The 19562-nt window shown below is 41.1% G+C and overlaps 1 protein-coding gene across 1 annotated transcript in view; it reads left to right on the forward strand.

Moving 5' to 3' along the window:
• The first annotated feature begins 78 nt into the window (after positions 1–78).
• Positions 79–19562, forward strand: part of POU2F1 (POU class 2 homeobox 1) — a 205293-nt gene continuing 185809 nt past the window's right edge. Inside the window, exon 1 of the mRNA XM_061120175.1 lies at positions 79–540. Coding sequence (XP_060976158.1) covers positions 216–540 — 325 coding nt within the window. The 5' untranslated portion in view covers positions 79–215. The remainder of the gene's footprint in view (positions 541–19562) is intronic.

The raw sequence follows: 19562 nt of genomic DNA on the forward strand, positions 1-19562 counted from the left end.
CCTTCTTGTAGCATGCCACTGGGGGAAGCCAGAGTAAAATCGGGAGGAGAGTAAAGCGGGAAGAGAAGGGAGGATATTAAGATACCACAAACGCGCTCCGTACTACACTTCACAGTTCACACATCAGGAGGGAGCCAGGGAAAATGGCGCAAGCGCAGACCGCCTTTTAGGCGCGTGGGGAAATTCGCGCATGTGCAGAGCCCAGACGGGAAAAGATGAAGCGAAGGAGTGACTCGCAGGTTGAGGGCGCTTCAGCTACTGAAGAGCCACGGCTGCCAGGGAGCGCGTGCGCAGAGAGCCCTGTGGAGGTGGGCCTCTTCCAGGGGGACAGCCTCGCGCGCCCCCTGGCGCGCGCCCGCGGAGAGGCGGGAGCTGGAGGGGGCGGAGAGCAGGGAGGAGGTCTGGAGGGCGGGCGGGGGGAGGGGAGCCGGAGCGAGGGAGGGTTTATCGACCGGGCGATTTTGGTTAAAATATTCAAAATGGCGGACGGAGGAGCAGCGAGTCAAGATGAGAGTTCAGCCGCGGCGGCAGCAGCAGCAGGTAATCATTACAGCATTTTACATATTCATATTCATACTCAACCCCGGCTCCCGCTGCCCCCCCGCGACTTAGCATAATTTATTAGTACTCAGGATTATTATAATTAACGGCGGGGAGATGGGGGGCCAGGGAGCACGGAGCCCCCGCCGGGCGCCTAGCGGAGGGGGAAAGAGCCTCGGAGCGGCCAGGCGGAGGGGGAAGACGAGGGGCAAAGGGGGCTGCGATCTGCCGCTCTCCTCCTGCCCCGAGCCCACCCCGCCGCGGGCTCGCCCGCCCGCCGGCACCGTCCTCCTCCTCCTCCTCCGCCGGCCGCCTCCGCCTCCTAGCCGCCGAGCCCCTACCCAAGCGGGTCCGCGGCGGGGCCGCGGGGCCGGGGCAGAGGGAGAGGACAATAAAGACGTTTTACATATTCATAGCTGCTGGGCCGGCGGGGCGCGGCGGGGCGCGGCGGGGCGCGGGCGGGCGACCCGGGCCGGACGGGCGCGGCGTGGGGGGGCGTGGAGGGCGAGACGGAGGTGGCGGCGAGCACAATGCCGGGGAGGCGGCGGGGCCGGAGCGGACCCCGGCGGCCGGACCGCCGCACGTGTCCTGCCCCCGGCGCGGGCCGGGGCGACCCCTCCCCCGCGCTGCTGGCCGCGGGGGGCGGCCCGCAGAGCGGCCCGGGTGCGCCCGCGGACAGTGCCCGGCCCGCGCCGCGCCGCCGCACCGGGGTCCGAGCGGGGCCGAGCCCGCGGGTCACGGCCCCGGGCGCCCCGGCCGCGCCCCACTCATCCCCCGTACGGTGGCCTGACCCGAGCCGGGCCTGCGCTGTGGATGGGTAGGGGTGAGCGGTCCTGGGCGCTGCGAGGGGGCCTCCGGGCGCAGGGACTGGGGAGTCCGCGCCGGTAGGCGCTTCGCCCCCTTGGGGGCGGACTGGGTTGAAAGCGGCCCTTGGGGAAAGTTCTCCTCCGAGGAGCAGGTCCTCTGAGGCCATCCCATGTGCTCCAGGCCACCGGTCAGGGGTCCCAGCGGGTCCTGGGGAGGCCCCTTGTTCCCCGGCGGCCGTGGTTTCTCGGGAGAATTGAGCCGAATGAAGGTGCCTGGCGCGGTCTGAGCTCCGGGTCCCCTGCCCCACCCTGTCTGCCCCCCGCTGCTGCGCTTGACCCAGACCCGCGAGGCCGGGGGCCCTCGGGGGCCTCTCCCCCTCAGGCCGCAGCGGCGCCCGGAGGCCTCCCGGGAACTCGGACGGAAAGCGCTGCCCTCCTGCCTTGCCCCAGAACCGGCTGCGCTGACAAGTTGATAATATTCTTGGTTTCCCCCCACCGGTTGGGAGTTGGGTAGGGGCGGGGATCCCCCTTCCTGGTTCTCTGCTCCTGTTTTCTTGCTGGGTGCTGGGTCCTCTTACGCTCTGGTTAGCTGAACCTCTCTCATTTGAATAATGTCTAATTCGGGGAGGTTTATATTATTGAAATGGCCGCCTGGCTTTCCCCGCCTCTCATGTTTAGTAATTCAGACCTTTAATAACAGCCACTCACAGCCCAACGCCGTGTTTATATTTTACATTCGCCCCATGTGCTTTTGTGGTTCGATATGATTCTTTTTTTTTTTTTCCCTTGGCAATCCGCAGGGCTCTGAGATCAAACCCAGACTGTGCTGGGAAGAGAGGGAGCGAGCTAGGCCTTGGCTCCTGCAGCAGTGGCCTAGGCCTCATGTTCTCTGCCGCTTGATTTATTTACTAATAACCAAAATGACTCCCCCCCCAACCCCAAAACTAACTTCCGTACGCTTACCCCTACTCCACGGGCAAAAGAAACCCTCTTGGGGCGTTAGCAGCTTTCAAACAGCTCCTAGCTAAGCATCAACTCTGTCGTGTTCTGTTTTGTCTTAAAAAGACTTTCTTATAGTTTGCCATAATATTGGGCCTAAGGAAAAAAATCTATGCTTTCTCATTTTCAGAGGCGAATGAAACCTATTTTGGTTTAATAAAATCACTTTGTTTTCGGGCTAGTTCACCCCTGCCCCTTGACTTCTACCCCCAAGTTAAACACTTTCAGGCTTTGTAAAGATCTTCAGTATTTGGGAAAAAAAAAAAAGCAGTAGTGTTTTCTAGGAGTTGTAGAGTAGCTAGTTATTTTAGAAGTTCCAATTAACAGCATGCTGCATTCCCCTTTCAGCCTCTTCATTCTAATTTAAAATGGAGCTGATATTAATTTTGTGGTACCACTGTTATAGACTTGCTTATTTTAATTGTAGCACTCCTGAAAACAGAAATGGGGTTATATTTTCTTTGAGTGTTTGTGTCAAGGTTAAATGAGTGAAAATAGAGGAATAAAACTGAGGCATTGTGTCTACCTTGATCTTGAAACTTATTCCCTTCCCAAGCACACCCACCCTTCATCTTTAAGTTGTCAGAATTGATTTTATGTTTTGTGTAGGCTTAGAACATTCGGTCTGTGAAAGGCAGATTAACTTTTGCTATTTAAAAGAAATAATTTTGATTTGGGGGCTTTCCCATAGTAGAGTTGTCTTTTTAATTTTGCATAGTTCTTAGCTGTTTCTTAAAAGCATGGTGTGGCTTCTCTTTGGTGTTTTTTTTTTAATCCCTGCTAGTAAAGTATCAGAGAAGAGTTGTTGAACACTGACATGTTTAATCTTTGAAATTATGTTAATGCACTTGATGGTCAGTTGCAAGATACATATTTTGTGAGACATTAGTCTTCAGATTAATTGGAAACAAAATGCTAGATTTGATGGGCTAAAAGCAAGCCAATTTCAAATACCAGTTCTCACTTTTTTTTTTCTTTTACTGCCAGTAGGCAGGGCCTGAATGCAGCAGGAAAAAAGAATCTGTAGCTTTCATTAGAATGTTCAGGTGAATAACTGCTTCAGAGACTTGAAGCATGAGGTTGGATGGACAAAAAACAGTAATATGACTTCATGCCTTAAATAGCATATGTTTTTGCACCCAATTCTGAAGATGTAGTCAAACTGATGATGTCATTGGACAGAGGACAAGGTGCAGTTAATTTGATTTATTGTCCTGAGGTGAAGTGTAGCAATGAAACCTTCTCATAGGGAAACCATTTATCTCAAGACAATTTCCTTTATAGCTGCAATTTAACCACTACTGAGGCTGCAAATATTTTATCCAAGATGATAAAATGTACGTTGCATTTTACAAACAAAATTTCTTTCTTACAGTTATTGTGATACAGGAAAGGGTGAGTATTGTTAACTGGCCTTATATTTTGGTTGGCTTCCCATGCTGTTGTAAAAATTCACTTCCTAAAATTCTCAGTTGGGGACCATGGTTTAAAATAAGTATAATCATAGAAATGATCCATAAGCATGCCTGTTTTAGATTGGTTTTTTTCATAATCCCCCAAACTCTAGTAAGAAGCTATATTTCTTGATATAGTTTCTTCAAAGCATTGCTCAGGATAAAGGAGAGATCATATTTGGCTTGGAACCTGTTACAATGAGTAGCGTGAACTTGAAGAGGATGAGGGCTGTATATTCTGTTAGGTTGAAATTATAGTGTTCAAAATACTTACAGTAAAGCTTTGCTTTTGTGTTTTGCAAACAGTTTTTTTTTTTTTTTTAATTTCAGAATTCTTTTTGGATTGTCTTGATTTAGTCTGGATAAGTTTGTGCATTTTATTTTGACTGATTAGTGATTTTTTAAATTGTTTCACTGTGAGGTATGAATGCACAAATGATTTTTGACCTATTAAATTTTCCTGTCAGACATTTTCCATCTTATTTTTAACTAGTTTATCTTAAAGTGATGATTAAAATATCCTGGGAATGTGGTGGACTTGTGATTTATTCCTGACTCTGTCCGTGTGAGACGAGAGTCACAGAGTATCCAGGTTACTGTTGGGCCTGCGTAAGTTTATGACCTGCTTCTGTCCTTTTGCATCTGTCAGGTGGCTTCCCACAAGTTTTCAGAAAAGCCATTGTGACTTCCTTCTTTCTTACCCCCTCTAGTAATTATAGTGGTACTTTTGAATTTAGATCTTGAAAATTTATGTGACAACTGACGAAATATTTTAACTTCTAAGAGGATGGTTCTTCCAAGGCATTACTGTTCAAGTAATTTTTAACCTTGACCCCCAAACTAATTTCTAATTCCTTTCATTTTGTCATTGTCAAAAATCCCAGTCATCAAGGAAAAAACAGTGACTATTATTTCAAGTTTGAGTGGTATAGTATTCTGCCATATTTTAGATTTATTATTCTCTGCTTTGATAAGCAATATAAAGAAGAAGAAATAAAATGTGTTTCATTAGTACATAGGTTGAAGTAATTGTTAATCTGTTATTCATCTGGTCGGTGGATCTTGGAATAGGTTTAGGGTTCAGAATGTTAAATTGCTCTTATAAAGCCACCAAAGATGTTTAAAGGAGCCTTGTATATCTTAAGCAGGTGGTTCTAAAGTGACATAACTGGAAATTTGAATGTTGCCTTTCATAAGTATTTTCCATTAAGAATGAAACAAAGTTTCTTGATTTTGTATTGCTTGATCTTGAGTTTAGGTGTGGGTTTGTATGTTTAAGTTGTGTTTTTAAAATTGGTCTCTCACTTTCGTTAATGTCTGTCCCTTTGTACTAGGAGGACTATAATGTAGTAGTGATTCCCTTAATGTTATCAGTTATTTTTTTAATGTTGGAAGCCCACAGCTTTAGTCTTCTTCCAAGCCCCATTAAAATTAACTTTCTTTTAAAATGCTGGTGTGTGACTGTCAGTGTTGGTTCAGTTACAGTTTTTGTAATTAGTAAAGACTTACTAGGAAGCCTAATTTTAAGCAGGAATGTGTTTTCCTAGTGGAAATGATTGTGTTTGGGAATATTCAAACAATTATTGTTTACAGAACAGAGCAAATCACAGGCAAAACTTGTCCCTTTTTGGTCACCCATGTTTCTGTTGTCTCCTGTAATGTTAAATGTCGGAGCAAACATGTTTATGACTTATTTCTTCAAGGAAATCTAATATTAGGCATTAGAGTGTAGATTTGATTGCTATGCATTTGCCTTATTTGAGTTTCTATATCCCTCCTGAATGAGTTCTTTCCTCATTTTCCTCTTTATAGGAAATTCTTTGGACCAGAATTTTCCTTAATTCTTATCTTGATTGTGTTGCTTAAAAATGTCTTTTTGAGTGGAATCAATTTTGAAAGAGGTAATACTTATGGTTCACAGATTACTTATCCATCTTCTTTTGCCAAATATTTTTGCACACTGATGGTGTTTTGTAAAGATACTTGGATACTTTATGTTTACTTTAGATTTATATTTCTTCTTAGGAATTAATTGCTTTTATTTGGTACTGAAATACTTCTAACTATGCTCTAAACTGGCAATGAGCCCTTATAAACTCTTTTAGCAGTAGTAGCAACGGAAACAAAAATAGCGTGAGTGGAGCCAGTGCTTGACTTACTGATCCATGTACAGTATATTTAGAATTTGGAATATGAGAATTGTCTTGAGTATCAGAACCTCTGATTTGAGGAAGCTCTTTATGTATAATACATGTAGTTTTTACTGTGGGATATTAATTTACTGAGCATTGATAAGATATCTTATTTGTATTTAATCACTGATAAAAACGCTTTTGTTTTTCGTTTTTAAATTTTTTTCCCCAGTTAAGCAAATACTCAAGTTTTCAGTGTTGCCTAGATTTTATAGACAGACCTAGCTATCAGCAAAAGAAGAATCAGCAAACCCCTAGATTTATCAGATTTTTTTTTTTTTAAGTACTATACAGGAAACTAGATACTCATTTGGAAGAGAATACGTAATAATTAATTTTTAGAATGACAGTGTGAAGCACAAAACTTATCACTGTGAGTGTTGGTAGTAGCTTTACTCAGCCTGTGATATTGAAAGTCATTGCAGGTACAATTTAATTTGTCACTTGTTCTATTTCATAATTCTCTATGTAACTTTATTGGTTTTTATGTTGGAATTACAGCTCTAGCATGTAAAGTTAATTATTAAATCAGTAAAATAATAAAAATTATGATAGGCCTTTTTTTTTTTTTTTTTGGACTGGTGAGCTTTTGTTTACAATAGAAGATGCAAACAGGAATGGCTAGGAAGTGAACATTATGTTGCGTATGTTAAACAACTCAATTATTTTTAACATGTGGTCACCTCAAGTTGTACTGACTAGTTTTGTAACCTGCAGAATGGATATATATTTTAGAGAAAAGTGACTTAACTATTTTCTTACTTTAGTATACTTTTTAAAATAGTCTGCTTAGTGTTAAAACTGCCCTTTTTTTTGGCTGATTAATGCTTCAGTAGGCAAATATATTTTAATCAATCTTTTAAAAATAATTATTTAAACATTTCTAAGCTTACAAAAATATCTGCTGCTTTGTACCAGGTCCCTATGCCACTTGTCTTTGAGGCTAACAAGGGAATGTAAGACTCTCCTGTGGAGTTTATACTTAGCAGGGAAATTTTTAAAGCAATGTATCTATGGTCAATCCTCTATATTGGTGAGTTTGGCATCCGTTAATTCAGCCAACTGCAGAATGAAAATAATGGAAAGAAATATTCCAGCAAGTTCCAAAAAGCAAAGCTTAAATTTGTTGCATCCTGGCAACTATTTACTTAGCATTTACACTGTATTAGGTACTGTAAGTAATCTAGAGATGATTTAAAGTATATGAGGATGTGCATAAGTTAGATGGAAATGTCGTGCACCCCTGGGTTTTGGTATCTGTGAAGATTCTGGAACCAATCACCTGTGGATAGCAGGGGATGGTTGTAGTTACATATTAAAATATATAATAGATAATAATGGTCAGAGTAGAGATCAGGTCTGTCCAAGTTTGTAGGAACCAAAGCATCCTAGAATGTTTAAAGCTGGAAGATAGTTTAGGTACAGTCTATTTTAAAACCTTTATAGATGAGACTATTCTCACAGAGGGTGGTGGTTTAGTGACTTGCCCACAGTCTCTTAACTGTTGAGTGATGAAGACTTCAGGCTTCATATAAGTCTTCTCCTCCCCCTGCCCCATCTCTCCCTCCACCGCATTGCTGCTAGTCAGAGAAGACTTGTAGTAGGAGGTGAGATTTTTAAGCCACATTTAAAAGGGTGAAAAGAATTTAGAGGAATGGGAAGACAGAGAAGATATTGCAGAGGCGGTTGTGTTCAAGATTGTGCTATAAATGTAAAGAATGAGGTTATTCTATGTGCAGGGAGGCTGTTGGAGTTTTTTGATGTAAGGAATCCTGTGATAAAAGCAGCGTTCTGGGATTAACACGGTGGTGTGCAGGATGGTTTGAAATAGGAAGGGAGGGATTTGGGTCCATGGAAACCAGTATGTAAAAGTCGGGGTGTGTGGTTTTTGACTAATTAAGCTATGGAGATTGTTGTTGTTTAGTTGCTAAGTCATGTCTGACTCTTTTGCGACCCCTTGGACTATAGCTCACCAGGCTCCTCTGTTCATGGGGTTTCCCAGGCAAGAATACTGGAGTGGGTTGCCATTTCCTTCTCCAGGAGATCCTCCCCACCCAGGGATTGAACCTGGGTCTGCTGCATTGGCAGGCAGATTCTTTACTGCTGAGCCACCAGGGAGATACAAACAGTATATAATAAGACAATTACCGTACATCAAAAGGCTTTCAGTCTAATAGTGATGTAATGAAAATATAATTCATAGGATGTTGAGAATGTTGTTCAGTTACTCTGCACAGAATAAGGACCTTTGGGAGAAATTCTTGCCGGTCTTTACAGTAAGAACTTTTTTATTTCTGACCAATGATTTTGTTTTTAGTCTCTGGGACACTGAACTAATTGCCTTTATTTCCTTTTCAAATCAAACTACACGGTTTGGACCACATTATCAACCTGAAAACTTAGATAGGCAATTATAATATCCATTTTTCTTAGCCTCATTCCCAGTTCCATTTTAGGTCCTTACCTTTTGTTTTGCATTTCTTTTATTGCTTCCACCTTTAAACTCTTGTTATTTTGTGTTTTGTGTGGTCTAGCTTATATCCTTTCTGGAGCAAAGCAGGTATAGATAAAATTACCATTAATCATAGCATAATGATACTGTCTGTATTTTTATAGTACCTTAAAATTTATAGTGGTACTCTTATTTTCATTAACTTGTTTGCTCCTTTCAGGCAAGAATTATTCTACCCATTTTACAGTTGAGTAAAATAAGGCTCAGACTAAATGTCTTTCCCAAGGTCATGTGCTTAATAAGCAGTAAGTGTGTTTGGGGACTAGCAGGACTTCCAGGCTGGTGCTTACTGAGGCTGCACAATGCAAAGTGATAGAAGGCCGCCAGGATTCTTTTCTGGAGAGCTCTGCATGTCAGGCGCTGATGGTGTAGGAGTTTGGATTTCACTTGCTTGGCAGTAGGAGTCATTGAATTTTTTTGTTCTGTCCTGAGCCATAATCAAAGTTCTTAATTTAAAGTGTTTAAAAGCAGGTAATTAGAGTCAAAGGGGATACCAGTGTTTTGAGCTTAGAGTATCAAAAGCAGTGCTGTGAGCTTAAGTAGGGAAGTTGGAAGAGAGAACTATTTGGGGGACTAGGCAATGAATGCAATTTTAGACATGTCATTTGAGATAAGATTGGGTGGTTTTCATGGGGTTACACGTTTATTGTGAAAATCAACAAAGTGTTACTGAGCTAGATTGTGTGTATGTGTGTGAGTTGCTCAGTCGTGTCCAACCCTTTGCGACCCCATGAACTGGAGCTCCTCTGTCCATGGGATTTCCAGGCAAGAAGACTGGAGTGGGTTGTCATTTCCTTCTCCAGGGATATCTTCCTGATCGAAGAATCAAACCCCAGTCTCCCGCATTTCAGGCAGACTCTTTACTATCTGAGCCACCAGGGAACCCATACAAATAATAGGATTTGAGATTTATGTTCATGCCACTATGTGTGGACTGAGCATTAAGTCTCAGCATGGTAAATTCTAGGCATCTCATTTTGCCTTTGCCACTGGCTTTTGTAGTGGTTTCAGTAATAAGATGGTGATAATACCAATGTTACAGGGATGCTGTGGGGAGTTACAAATTGATAGCAGAAGCATTTTTAAAGTTCTGTAATAGTTTTTCTTACATTAGCACAAGAGTAAATTTAGCAATTATTATTATTTGTGCTGCTGTAGAGAGGGAGCTTTTAAATTGATTCTGTGGGACACCATACTTCAGGTTGTACATTTCCATGTGTAACCAGCACCTTGGGAAACGGAGGTACTCCCGTAATACTCTTTTGAAAGCTATATAGTGGAGGTATTATTGCATTGTAGCAAACATAAACTTGTCCTTGATTTCAAGGCATGCTGTTATCTCACCCCTACCCCTGCCTATACATTCTTATCTTTTACTACTTCCTTAAAGAGCATGACTCAATAATTCCGATGGAAAATTCCCTTTATAGTCAGTTCAGTTGCTCAGGCCTGTCCAACTCTTTGTGACCCCATGGACTGCAGCACGTCAGGCTTCCCTGTCCATCACCAACTCCCGGAGCTTGCTCAAACTCATTCCCATCGCCCTTTATGTCCCTTTATAGGCCCACCACAAACAGTGTTTCTTTTAACAGGTTTTAATTTTTAAAAAATCACCTTAAAACTTTGTCTTGAAGAGCTGTTCTGGGAAGGTGGCTTTATTTGTTTTGAAGTGTGGACTCTCCTCCCCCCCCTCGCAGTTCTGTCCCCTGACCTGAAAGGACACCCACTGTCTGGGCCAGTCCTGTGTTTGGGGTGCTCTGAGAACTCTTGGTCACAGGCTATGCTGCCCCCTTCCTTGGAATGTTGTGGTATGTCCTGTGGTTCAGTGAAAACAGCATTGAAGGTTGGGAGACCTGGGCTCTAGATCACTAATTAGCTTTGTGACTGGGACAAATTCCTTCACCACTGATTTTTTTTTCCTTTATTTGCATTTGTAAATAAGAGTTTTCAAACAAAAGGCCATTGGAATCATTTTCAAAATGAATTTTGGACAGAAGCTTAATGTTAAAAGGTTAAGAGTGGAGCTCTTCTGATTGAGGAAGGCGCAGGGCAGGGAAGACATCTGCCTCTGCTCCCCAGAGTGACCCTATAGACCCTTCATAGGGTCTTAGACCTCCTGCTGGTGCGCTGTTTGAAACTGGCTATCCTTATTTATCATGCAGACCTATCTGTTATTCTGTCTCTACGCCTATGCTTCTGTCCTGCTTTGTCTGAATTTAGCACTTAATTTGTGTTCATTTAGCTAATTTAGCACTTCATTATACACAGTCTTATTTTCTTCACTAATTGAGTTATATAAGTAAATCTTGTCTCTTCCTAAGAAGCCTTGAGAGAAGGAACACACTGCTAGGGACAGAGTCGACAGTTAGCAAATGATGCTTGATTGATTAAATTAGAGGTTCTTAATCTTTGCAATACTTTGATAACCTGATGTGAAGAACTGACTCATTAGAAAAGACCCTGATGCTGGGAAAGATTGAAGGCAGGAGGAGAAGGGGATGAGAAGATAAGATGGTTGGATGGCATCACTGACTGGATGGATGTCAGTTTGAGCAAGCTCCAGGAGTTGGTGATGGACAGGGAAGCCTGGTGTCCTGGAGTCCATGGGGTCGAAAAGAGTCAGACACGACTGAGTAACTGAACTGAATCTTTGCTGGGATAAGACTTGCCCATTTTTCAGCATGAAGAGGCCCAGACCTTACCTTCCAAGTTTCTAAAAAAGCAGAGGTCTGGTGAGCCATAGTTTTTAAAAGTTTGTAAAAAATAATTCAGTTACTTTGAATTTGTTGCATTTCTAGATTGTTGCTTAGAATATTTTGAATTGTGGTTCTCAGTGGACCGTAAAGTCTTCATAGTGGAAAGACAGAGAACTAGGAAACTTGGATCCTTACTCTGTTTGTAGCACTATCTCGCTTGATGGTATTGAACAAATCTCTTAACTTTTCTGGCCCATAGGGTTCTAAATTGACAAATTGTGTTTTATTTTCATATTTTGTTTTTCTTTTTAAGCTGTGGAATTCTTCAAAAGCCTCTTTTTTGGTGAAGACCACTAAACACGACAGATACTTTGGCTTTCATCTGAATACCATTTTAATAAACATATAAAGAATATAGAACATGGTAGGCTTGATCCTATCTCAGCAGCAGAGCTAAAATATATGGGGAGTCTGAAAATGTAGTATTTAGATTTTAAACTTGAAACAGCTTTCTAGAATGTGAATGAACAAGGACAGTAAGCTTATCAGGAACTGTAATAATTCTTGTGAGCATGAGGTGGATTATAATTAACCAATCATTTTTATTAGTTGGAGGCTAATTACTTTACAGTATTGTAGTGGTTTTTTGCCATACATTGACATGAATCAGCATTGGGGGGAAAAAAAAAAAAACGGAAATTTAAAAAATTCAAAAGAAAAATAAATAAATAAAATGCATGAGAAAAAATATAAAAACAAAAAAAATAATTAACCAATCAGACTGGTCCTTCTGCATTCATATAATTCAGTAAATGTAGACTTTTGTTCTGTTCCTTTGCCTTGCACGAAGCGCTGGAGAAAGAGTGGTAAATAAGACAAATACTGCTCCTGGCCTCTGAAATCTTACAGCCTGTTGGGCAAGTCATACATTAAATAACGCTGTTTACAGTTAATTGAGTAAAATGGGGGAGATTCAGAATACTCTGAATAAGATAAGGACATTAAGATAGGGACACCTGATCAGGACGAGAGGATTTAGGAAGGTCTTCCTGAGGAAGCAGTGTTTACACTTGAGACATGAAGGGTGACTGCAAGTTATCAGTTCAAGTCTGGGAGTAGGAAGTGGGGTTGAAAATGTTATAAGCAAAGGAAGCAATATATATGTAATTTTTGAAACCAGCGCTAGTTACTAAGCTTTACGTGCATTTTCCCATTAATCTTCACAGTGACCCCATGGAGTGTGTTTAGTTGTCATTCATCCTCATCATCTTTCAGGTAGGAAAGCTGTAAGAGGCTGAGTGGTACACCTAGGTCTCTGACCTATTTTGGATGCAATTAAGAGCATAAACCATTAACTTCTGCTTCCAGTCAAATTGAATGATGAACTGTTTAGCAGCTATTATTTTTGAGTTTATCCTTAGTGCTCTTGCAGTTCCCAGTTCCAGATTGTGTGGTCTAGAATCAGTGGTGCATTTATCTCTATCTTGCAGTTTGGGGAGATGGACAATTGATCAGCAGATCCAATGTTAACCTAGCTTTCAGGCATCTCCAGTTGTTGATTATAAAAATATTTTGAAGCTGTCTGGGGGAGATGGACAATTGATCAGCAGATCCAATGTTAACCTAGCTTTCAGGCATCTCCAGTTGTTGATTATAAAAATATTTTGAAGCTGTCTGTATGTAGATTGTTGATTCTGGTGGTCCGTAAAGCTTGAACATTTTGAAATTATACTTGAAAACTGAAGCTACTTGCAGATGTTAACATCCAGATAATTTTCATCTGGGGTATCATTTATATTCTTCTGTTGGCTAGATTAGGAAATCAGAACATGTATTTAAAATATTTGAATGTTTCTCCAGTGAGTTGTGACTTAAAATTGATATGCTGGCAAGTGCCGGGAATTTGTTCATCACTCCCCTTCCCCCACGAAGCTGTAAGTAAGCCAGCTTTCAGTTGAAGGAACAAGACAGTTGATTATTGTCTCTGATGAGAAGTTGGTCATTTAATAGTATGATATTCCCTATCACATATACCATGTTTAATCCTTCCCCCATCACCCTGTTTATTGGTACAGTGTTTGTGTGTGAAACATTTTTCTTTACAGTGCATAGTCATTGCCCTCTATGTGCGTCTTCAAAACGTCAGCCAAGAAGGCTGCTTTGGCAGACTGTAGTATATGTTAATTCATCTGTCAATCACTGTTAGGTAGAAGGGAATTGGTGAAAATCCTCTCGTGTCATGAGAGACATTGTAAACATCACTAAAGCCTGGGAAGGCAAATTAACCGTTTTATGAGTGTTGCTGGAAGAAGCCATGGTGTAACTTGAGAGAACTGGAGTGTCAGCACCGTCGCCAGTCCGTGGTGCTGGAAGCACGTCTGAACGGTGCTGTCCTGCTGTGGACACAGTGTGGTGCTGGGTCAGCGAGTGAGCCCCTGTCCTGCAGTGTTCTCGTGTGTGCACGCGCACACCTGCATACCCTAATTAGATGCACGGTGTATCCACATCCACTCTCCTACCTCAGGTGTGCCTGCCCCTTGTGTTTGTGTGGCTGTTGTTTAGTTACCGAGCTGTGTCCAATTCTTTTGCAGTCCTGGGGACTGTAGCCTGCCAGGGTCCTCTGTCCAAGGGATTTGCCACTTAAGAATATAGGAGTGGTTTGCCATTTCCTTCCCTACGTATATGTGTGTACATAATTCAAAAAGGAGTCAGTGTGCATCCTGCTTTTTTTTTTTTCTTTTAAACATGTCATCCTATTTTAGGTTTACCCAGGTAAATAGACCTTTTTATTTGTTAAGTACAACCACTGGGTAATTTCAGGGCTTCTCTGGTATCTCAGATGGTAAAGAATCCGCCTGCCATGCGGAAGACCTGGGTTTGATCTCTGGGTTGGGAAGTTCCCCTGGAGAAGGAAATGGCAACCTACTCCAGTATTCTTGCCTGGAGAATCCCATGGACGGAAGAGTCTGATAGGTTGTAGTTCATGGTGTCACAAAGAGTTGGACACGACTGAGCTACTGAACTGAGCTGAGCACTAAACACTGGGTAATTTCAAGGCTAACTCCCCCACCTTTTTTTAAAGATCTTTGAACTTCATTTAGTTGAGTAACTTCTAGTGGCATAAATAACAAACAGTAAACTGATTGTTGAATTGTTATTCAGGGTAGCTGTAACTGATCAAGGATGAGTGATCTTAGGTTAATCAGAGAGACCCATTGAAGTCAGTAGTGGGGCAATTTTCACCTTGTCTTATGAAACTGGAAAATATTGACATGTCTGCAGCTTTCAGTTCTTCAAAAACTAACCTAACCTGTCCTTTTACCTAATAATTTTTTTTTTTACAAATATCCTTCCATACCTTACCTAATCCTTTTTAGTGCGTGTATATTATTTTATTGTATTGATGCACCAGCCTATTTACTTGTTTCTTTTGGATATATGTTAAATTTTTTCTGTAACTATGTTATAAGCATCCATCTATAGTGTTTTTTTTTTTTAAAGATAAATTCTTAGGAATAGAATTGTAGCATTAAAAAAATTAAATGTTTAAAAATTTTGTGCATGTTGTCAGATTGTCTTTGAGAGAGGTACCATTCTGTGTTTTTATCTATAGTACATATTTTATCTATAGTATTTAATAGTATCAATTTCCCCATAGTGTCTTTAAAATTTTTGATGTATTGATAGATGAAACATTGTTTTAATTTTTATATTTTTGCTATAAGTCAAACAAACATTTTATTTTCTTTTTCTGTATATTTTCCAAATGTAAAGCAGTGACTTCTTACTCTTGTATTGCTGTAGTTCTGACCCTTTGATGAAAATTTATAACTTCTTAAATATTTTCTTTTCGTGAGTACCCCGCTCCCCCCACACACAATTAATTCCTGTACCTCTTTTGCGTAGCAGTTTAGAGATGAGAGGAGAGTTGGCTTCATGCCTTGGGAACACTTAAGCATTCTTCCTCAGCCTCCCTAGTATCCCCCATTATATGAGGTAGCTATCTTTCCCTGTTTCTGTAGATACTATTCTTGCATCTTACTTACCACTTTTAATTATTGGTCAGCTTGTTTCTCTTTTTTATAATAACTTAAGCTCTGTGCTGTCAGGGACTGTTTTACCCCAGGCATTTAACAGGTTTGTTGTTGCTGATCAGTTTGTGTCTGACTCCTTGTGACCCCATGGACCGCAGCATGCTAGGCTCCTCTGTTGTTCACTGTCTCCTGGCATTTGCTTCAATTCATGTGAATCAGTGTTTCGATTGGGCCATGCCTTGCGCTGGGCAAAAATGTTTCCTTTAGTAGAGGGGAATTAGGGTGAGCCTAATTTTTTACTCTGCCTGTTCTGAAGAAATTTTGATTTTTAATCAAATGTTTAGGATGAAGAAGAACTGGAAAGAAATACAAGTTGGAAAGTCTAGGAATTTATGTACTCCCATCTCGTCCTCTGCCGCCGCCTTCTCCTTTTGCCTTCAATCTTTCCCAGCATCAGGGTCTTCTCCAATGAGGCAGGCGGCCAAAGTATTGGAGCTTCAGCATCAGTCCTTCCAATGAATATTCAGGGTCAGGTTCCTTTAGGATTGACTGTTGTAACACATGCTTGCTATGTATTTGGTGTTCAACAAATATTTACTGAATGATTTTTTTTTTTTTTTTTTTGATTCTCAGATTTTCTTCTAGCAATGTATCTAATAGCAGAGGAGAATGAACTTGATTTCTGAGAGAGCCTGGGGCTGTATCACACAAAAGAAAAAACTGTGGTGGCCTCTAATACTTTAAAATTTATATCTATGAATACTTTGTTTTCTTTTATAATATGTTGATAATTTGTTTTATATATCAAATATTATAAATTGCTCAACTTTTGAGTAAAATTTACTTTCTAGGAAGAGAAGCATATCTATGGTTTTGAGTACTCTGCCAGAGAGCCTTGCCGAATCAGTCTCCTTACCAAGGAAGCATATGAAGTGAAACGAGCTTCAGTTCTAGAACCAAACAGACGTGGGTTTGAATCCTGGCATTGCCACCTACTGACCGTGGGTCAGTGGGCTGGTGGGCTAGTTATTTAGCCTCCTTGTAGTGCTTTACAGAATTATCTATTTAACAAGTTTATTCATAGCAGATATTTGTTGAATGCCTACAGTTTGTGGCATTGTGCCGTTTGCCAGGTTTGTGATTGTAATAATCATATGTTTGCCTTCATGGAGCATCAGGTGTGCCAAGGTTCTCTTCCTTGTGGCTAGTAGCATTTACCCTCCTTCCCCTGGATCTGTTGCTAATTTCCCATCCACTTAGCAGTGCTTCAGCAACAACCAAGTCTTATTTATCTGGAATCAACTAGTGTGCAGACGAACCGTAGTTTAAAAGAAATAGTGCATTTTTGAAAGAATAAGAAATGACCAGCAAAAGCATCTGCATATATTCTATGTGATCTCTCGTTGACCCCTGCCGGATAACCTTAAGTTCTACATGTATGTACCCACTTAGTAGTCATATCCTTTATTGGCAACTGTCTGTTAGCTGTTCACTCATTAAGAGGGGATAGTTGCAGCTCAGCTCGCACTGTGGTCCTGGAGAGCAGAGCCTTGCCTTGCGCTGCACAAGAATGTTTCTTTTAGTAGAGGGGAATTAGGGTGAGCCTAATTTTTTACTCTGCTGTTCTGAAGAAGTTTTGATTTTTAATCAGATGTTTAGGATGAAGAAGAATTGGAAAGAAATTCAAGTTGGAAAGTCTAGGAATGTATTTACTCCCTATGAACTTGGTCCCACGTGGCACTAGTGGTAAAGAACCTGCCTGCCAGTGCAGGTTAGACGTAAGAGACACTGGTTCGATCCCTGGGTTGGGAAGATCCCCCGGAGAAACAAATGTCAATCCACTCCAGTATTCTTGCCTGGAGAATCCCATGGACTGAGGAGGCTGACGGGCTACAGTCCATAGGGTTGCATAGAGTCAGACACAACTGAAGCGATTTAGGACACAGTGCAACATGAACTTGGTACTGATAGGACCTAAAAGCATCCCAGTGCTAGACTGAACTGGGATCGAAGCTCCCAGGCTTGGAATTTTCTGGGTGTGAGGAACAGGGAGTTTCAGGAAGCTGACGATGGAAGGAGGGTAATTTAACTTCTGAATGGAAATGGCTCAACAGTGTTATGTGTGAACCCTGGATGACATACAGCAGTGATATCATTGTAGAGTCACTCGGTGGCTAGGAAAGATGACAGTGACCTTGAAGAAAGAGGCTGTCTAGCAAAATCATGATCATGTGTCTTGTGGAGTATAAACACCTGCCTAGATTATGCCAAGTAATTGGAAAGCTGAGGGGTCAGTAGACGCAGATTGTTGCAATGCATAGGGTTTTTCCTCATATTTGGGGGTAGGGAGAAGAGCTCAGATAAGACACAGGTTATAAAAACAGTCTGTTTTCCCCTTTTGGTCATTTTTATCAAGTAATTTTTATGTTTTCTGTGTCAATTATGACTTTTGCTTTTACTGTTTTGAGTGATACCTGTGAAATAATATTTCTAAATATTATATGTAACTTTAGATTTACAATAAGTTCAAGTTTACACAAAGCCATTTTTAACTGCCATTGTTCTAATTTGTATAAATAAAAAAAATTATTGGTGGTATTCTCTGATCTTTCTTCTGCTCCCCTTCTTAATTTTCCTTTTCTGATTTCCCCAGTTAACTGAGCATTGTCTGGTTTTTATTTTTTTAAATCTGTGTATCATACTCTTGAAATCCTTCCACTCCCTTGACTTCTCATGTGATTTTGTTTTCTGTTGCACTAAATTTAAAAAGAACATTTTCCATATGGTGCATTACTGCAAGCTTCATCCATTTGTTGCTTTTTTGCTCACCCCAAAGCTTAAGGTAGTTTGTAGAGGTTTATGAACTGTAGCAAGAAATGCAAAATAAAAATATAAAATAAAAATTCTAATATAAAAACCTAATATTTGTTTTCACAGATATTTCTCTAAGCTTCATTGTAGGTGGTGCAAAAAAAAAAAAATCTCTATGTTCATAATATTTGAAAGCAAACAAACTGTTTTAAAAAAGTGTAGTTTCTGACACTTAAGATCAGAAGGAAGTTGCTCCTCAGAGGCCTTGTAAGCAGGACCCCATGTAATAAGATGAGCAGTGGCCTCATGGTAGGCCTACCGTGCATGCACCAAGAAACTTCACAAGGCCCCTCTGTAGGCCCAGATGCATGATCATTTGTGGTGGGGCGATGAGGATGATTCAAACAGTGTGGCAGAGATTTTATAATAATTAGAAGGATGGAAATGTTGCATATCCTTTAGGCAATCTTCCACAAGTATTCTTTCTCTCAATTTTGTATAGATTATAAGCTCTGTGAGGACAGGAGGCCTGTTTTGTTCACATTAGTACAGAGTTACAGGCACAGTGTCGGTTATTGAGTCTTTTCAGAATACACATGCACTGAGGTTGAAACTGAAGGAGAGTTTTGTTCAGGGAGACCTTGGCTGCCCAGGCAGCTCCTCAAAGGTTAATACTATATGGCAGGCTCATTGGCAGCCTGGTTCTCGGAAACTTGATTTCGTTACCATTCTTATGGGTAATTGAGTTCAAAAGAACTGACTCTTGATGAGCAAATACAGGATAGACAGAAATAGAAACAATGCCTGTTTGTGTTAACCTATAAACCTGTTATGAGAAATATAATTGCAAAGTGTACCAAAATTCTTGATCATTCAGCAGTACATTGCCTCATTTTACAAATTGCAGTCAGAAGAGTTGCTTAATGACTTTTTTTTTGGTCAAGGCTAAGAAAATAATTATGCTAATAGTCAGGACGTACTTTCTCTGCTGGTTAGGATGTATTTTGCCCTGAACAGTGCTGGGCACATCCTGAAAATTTTTGTTCTCTAGGCTTCCCATTCCTGTTTTTAATTGTTTGCCCCTGATAGAAAGAGACACTAGGTTAACTAGGCTATTTAAAAGCTGTTTTATTTAGGGAGAAAGTTGAAGTTTGTATTGTTTGTGGATCTCAACTCCCTGTGGTATTCTTGTGTACCATGCTGTTAAGGCATAGTTAACTCTCAGTTAGAATAAATGATGTTTATCTTATATAGTTTCCATTGCTTTGACAGAATAAATGCATGCATGTTCAGTCACTCAGTTTTGCCCCACTGTGCGACCTCATGGACTATAGCCTACCAGGCTCCTCTGTCCAAGGGGTTTTCCTGGCAGGAATACTGGAGTGGGTTGGCATTTCCTCCTCCAGGGAATCTCTCACCCAGGGATTGAACCCATGTCTCCTGCATTGGTAGGCGGATTCTTTACCACTGAGCCACCTGGGAAGCCAGACTTAAAGAGATGATCTAATAAAGTGCTGT

The sequence above is a fragment of the Dama dama genome, chromosome 20 (genome assembly GCF_033118175.1).
Source record: "Dama dama isolate Ldn47 chromosome 20, ASM3311817v1, whole genome shotgun sequence".
NCBI classification, from domain to species: domain Eukaryota; kingdom Metazoa; phylum Chordata; class Mammalia; order Artiodactyla; family Cervidae; genus Dama; species Dama dama.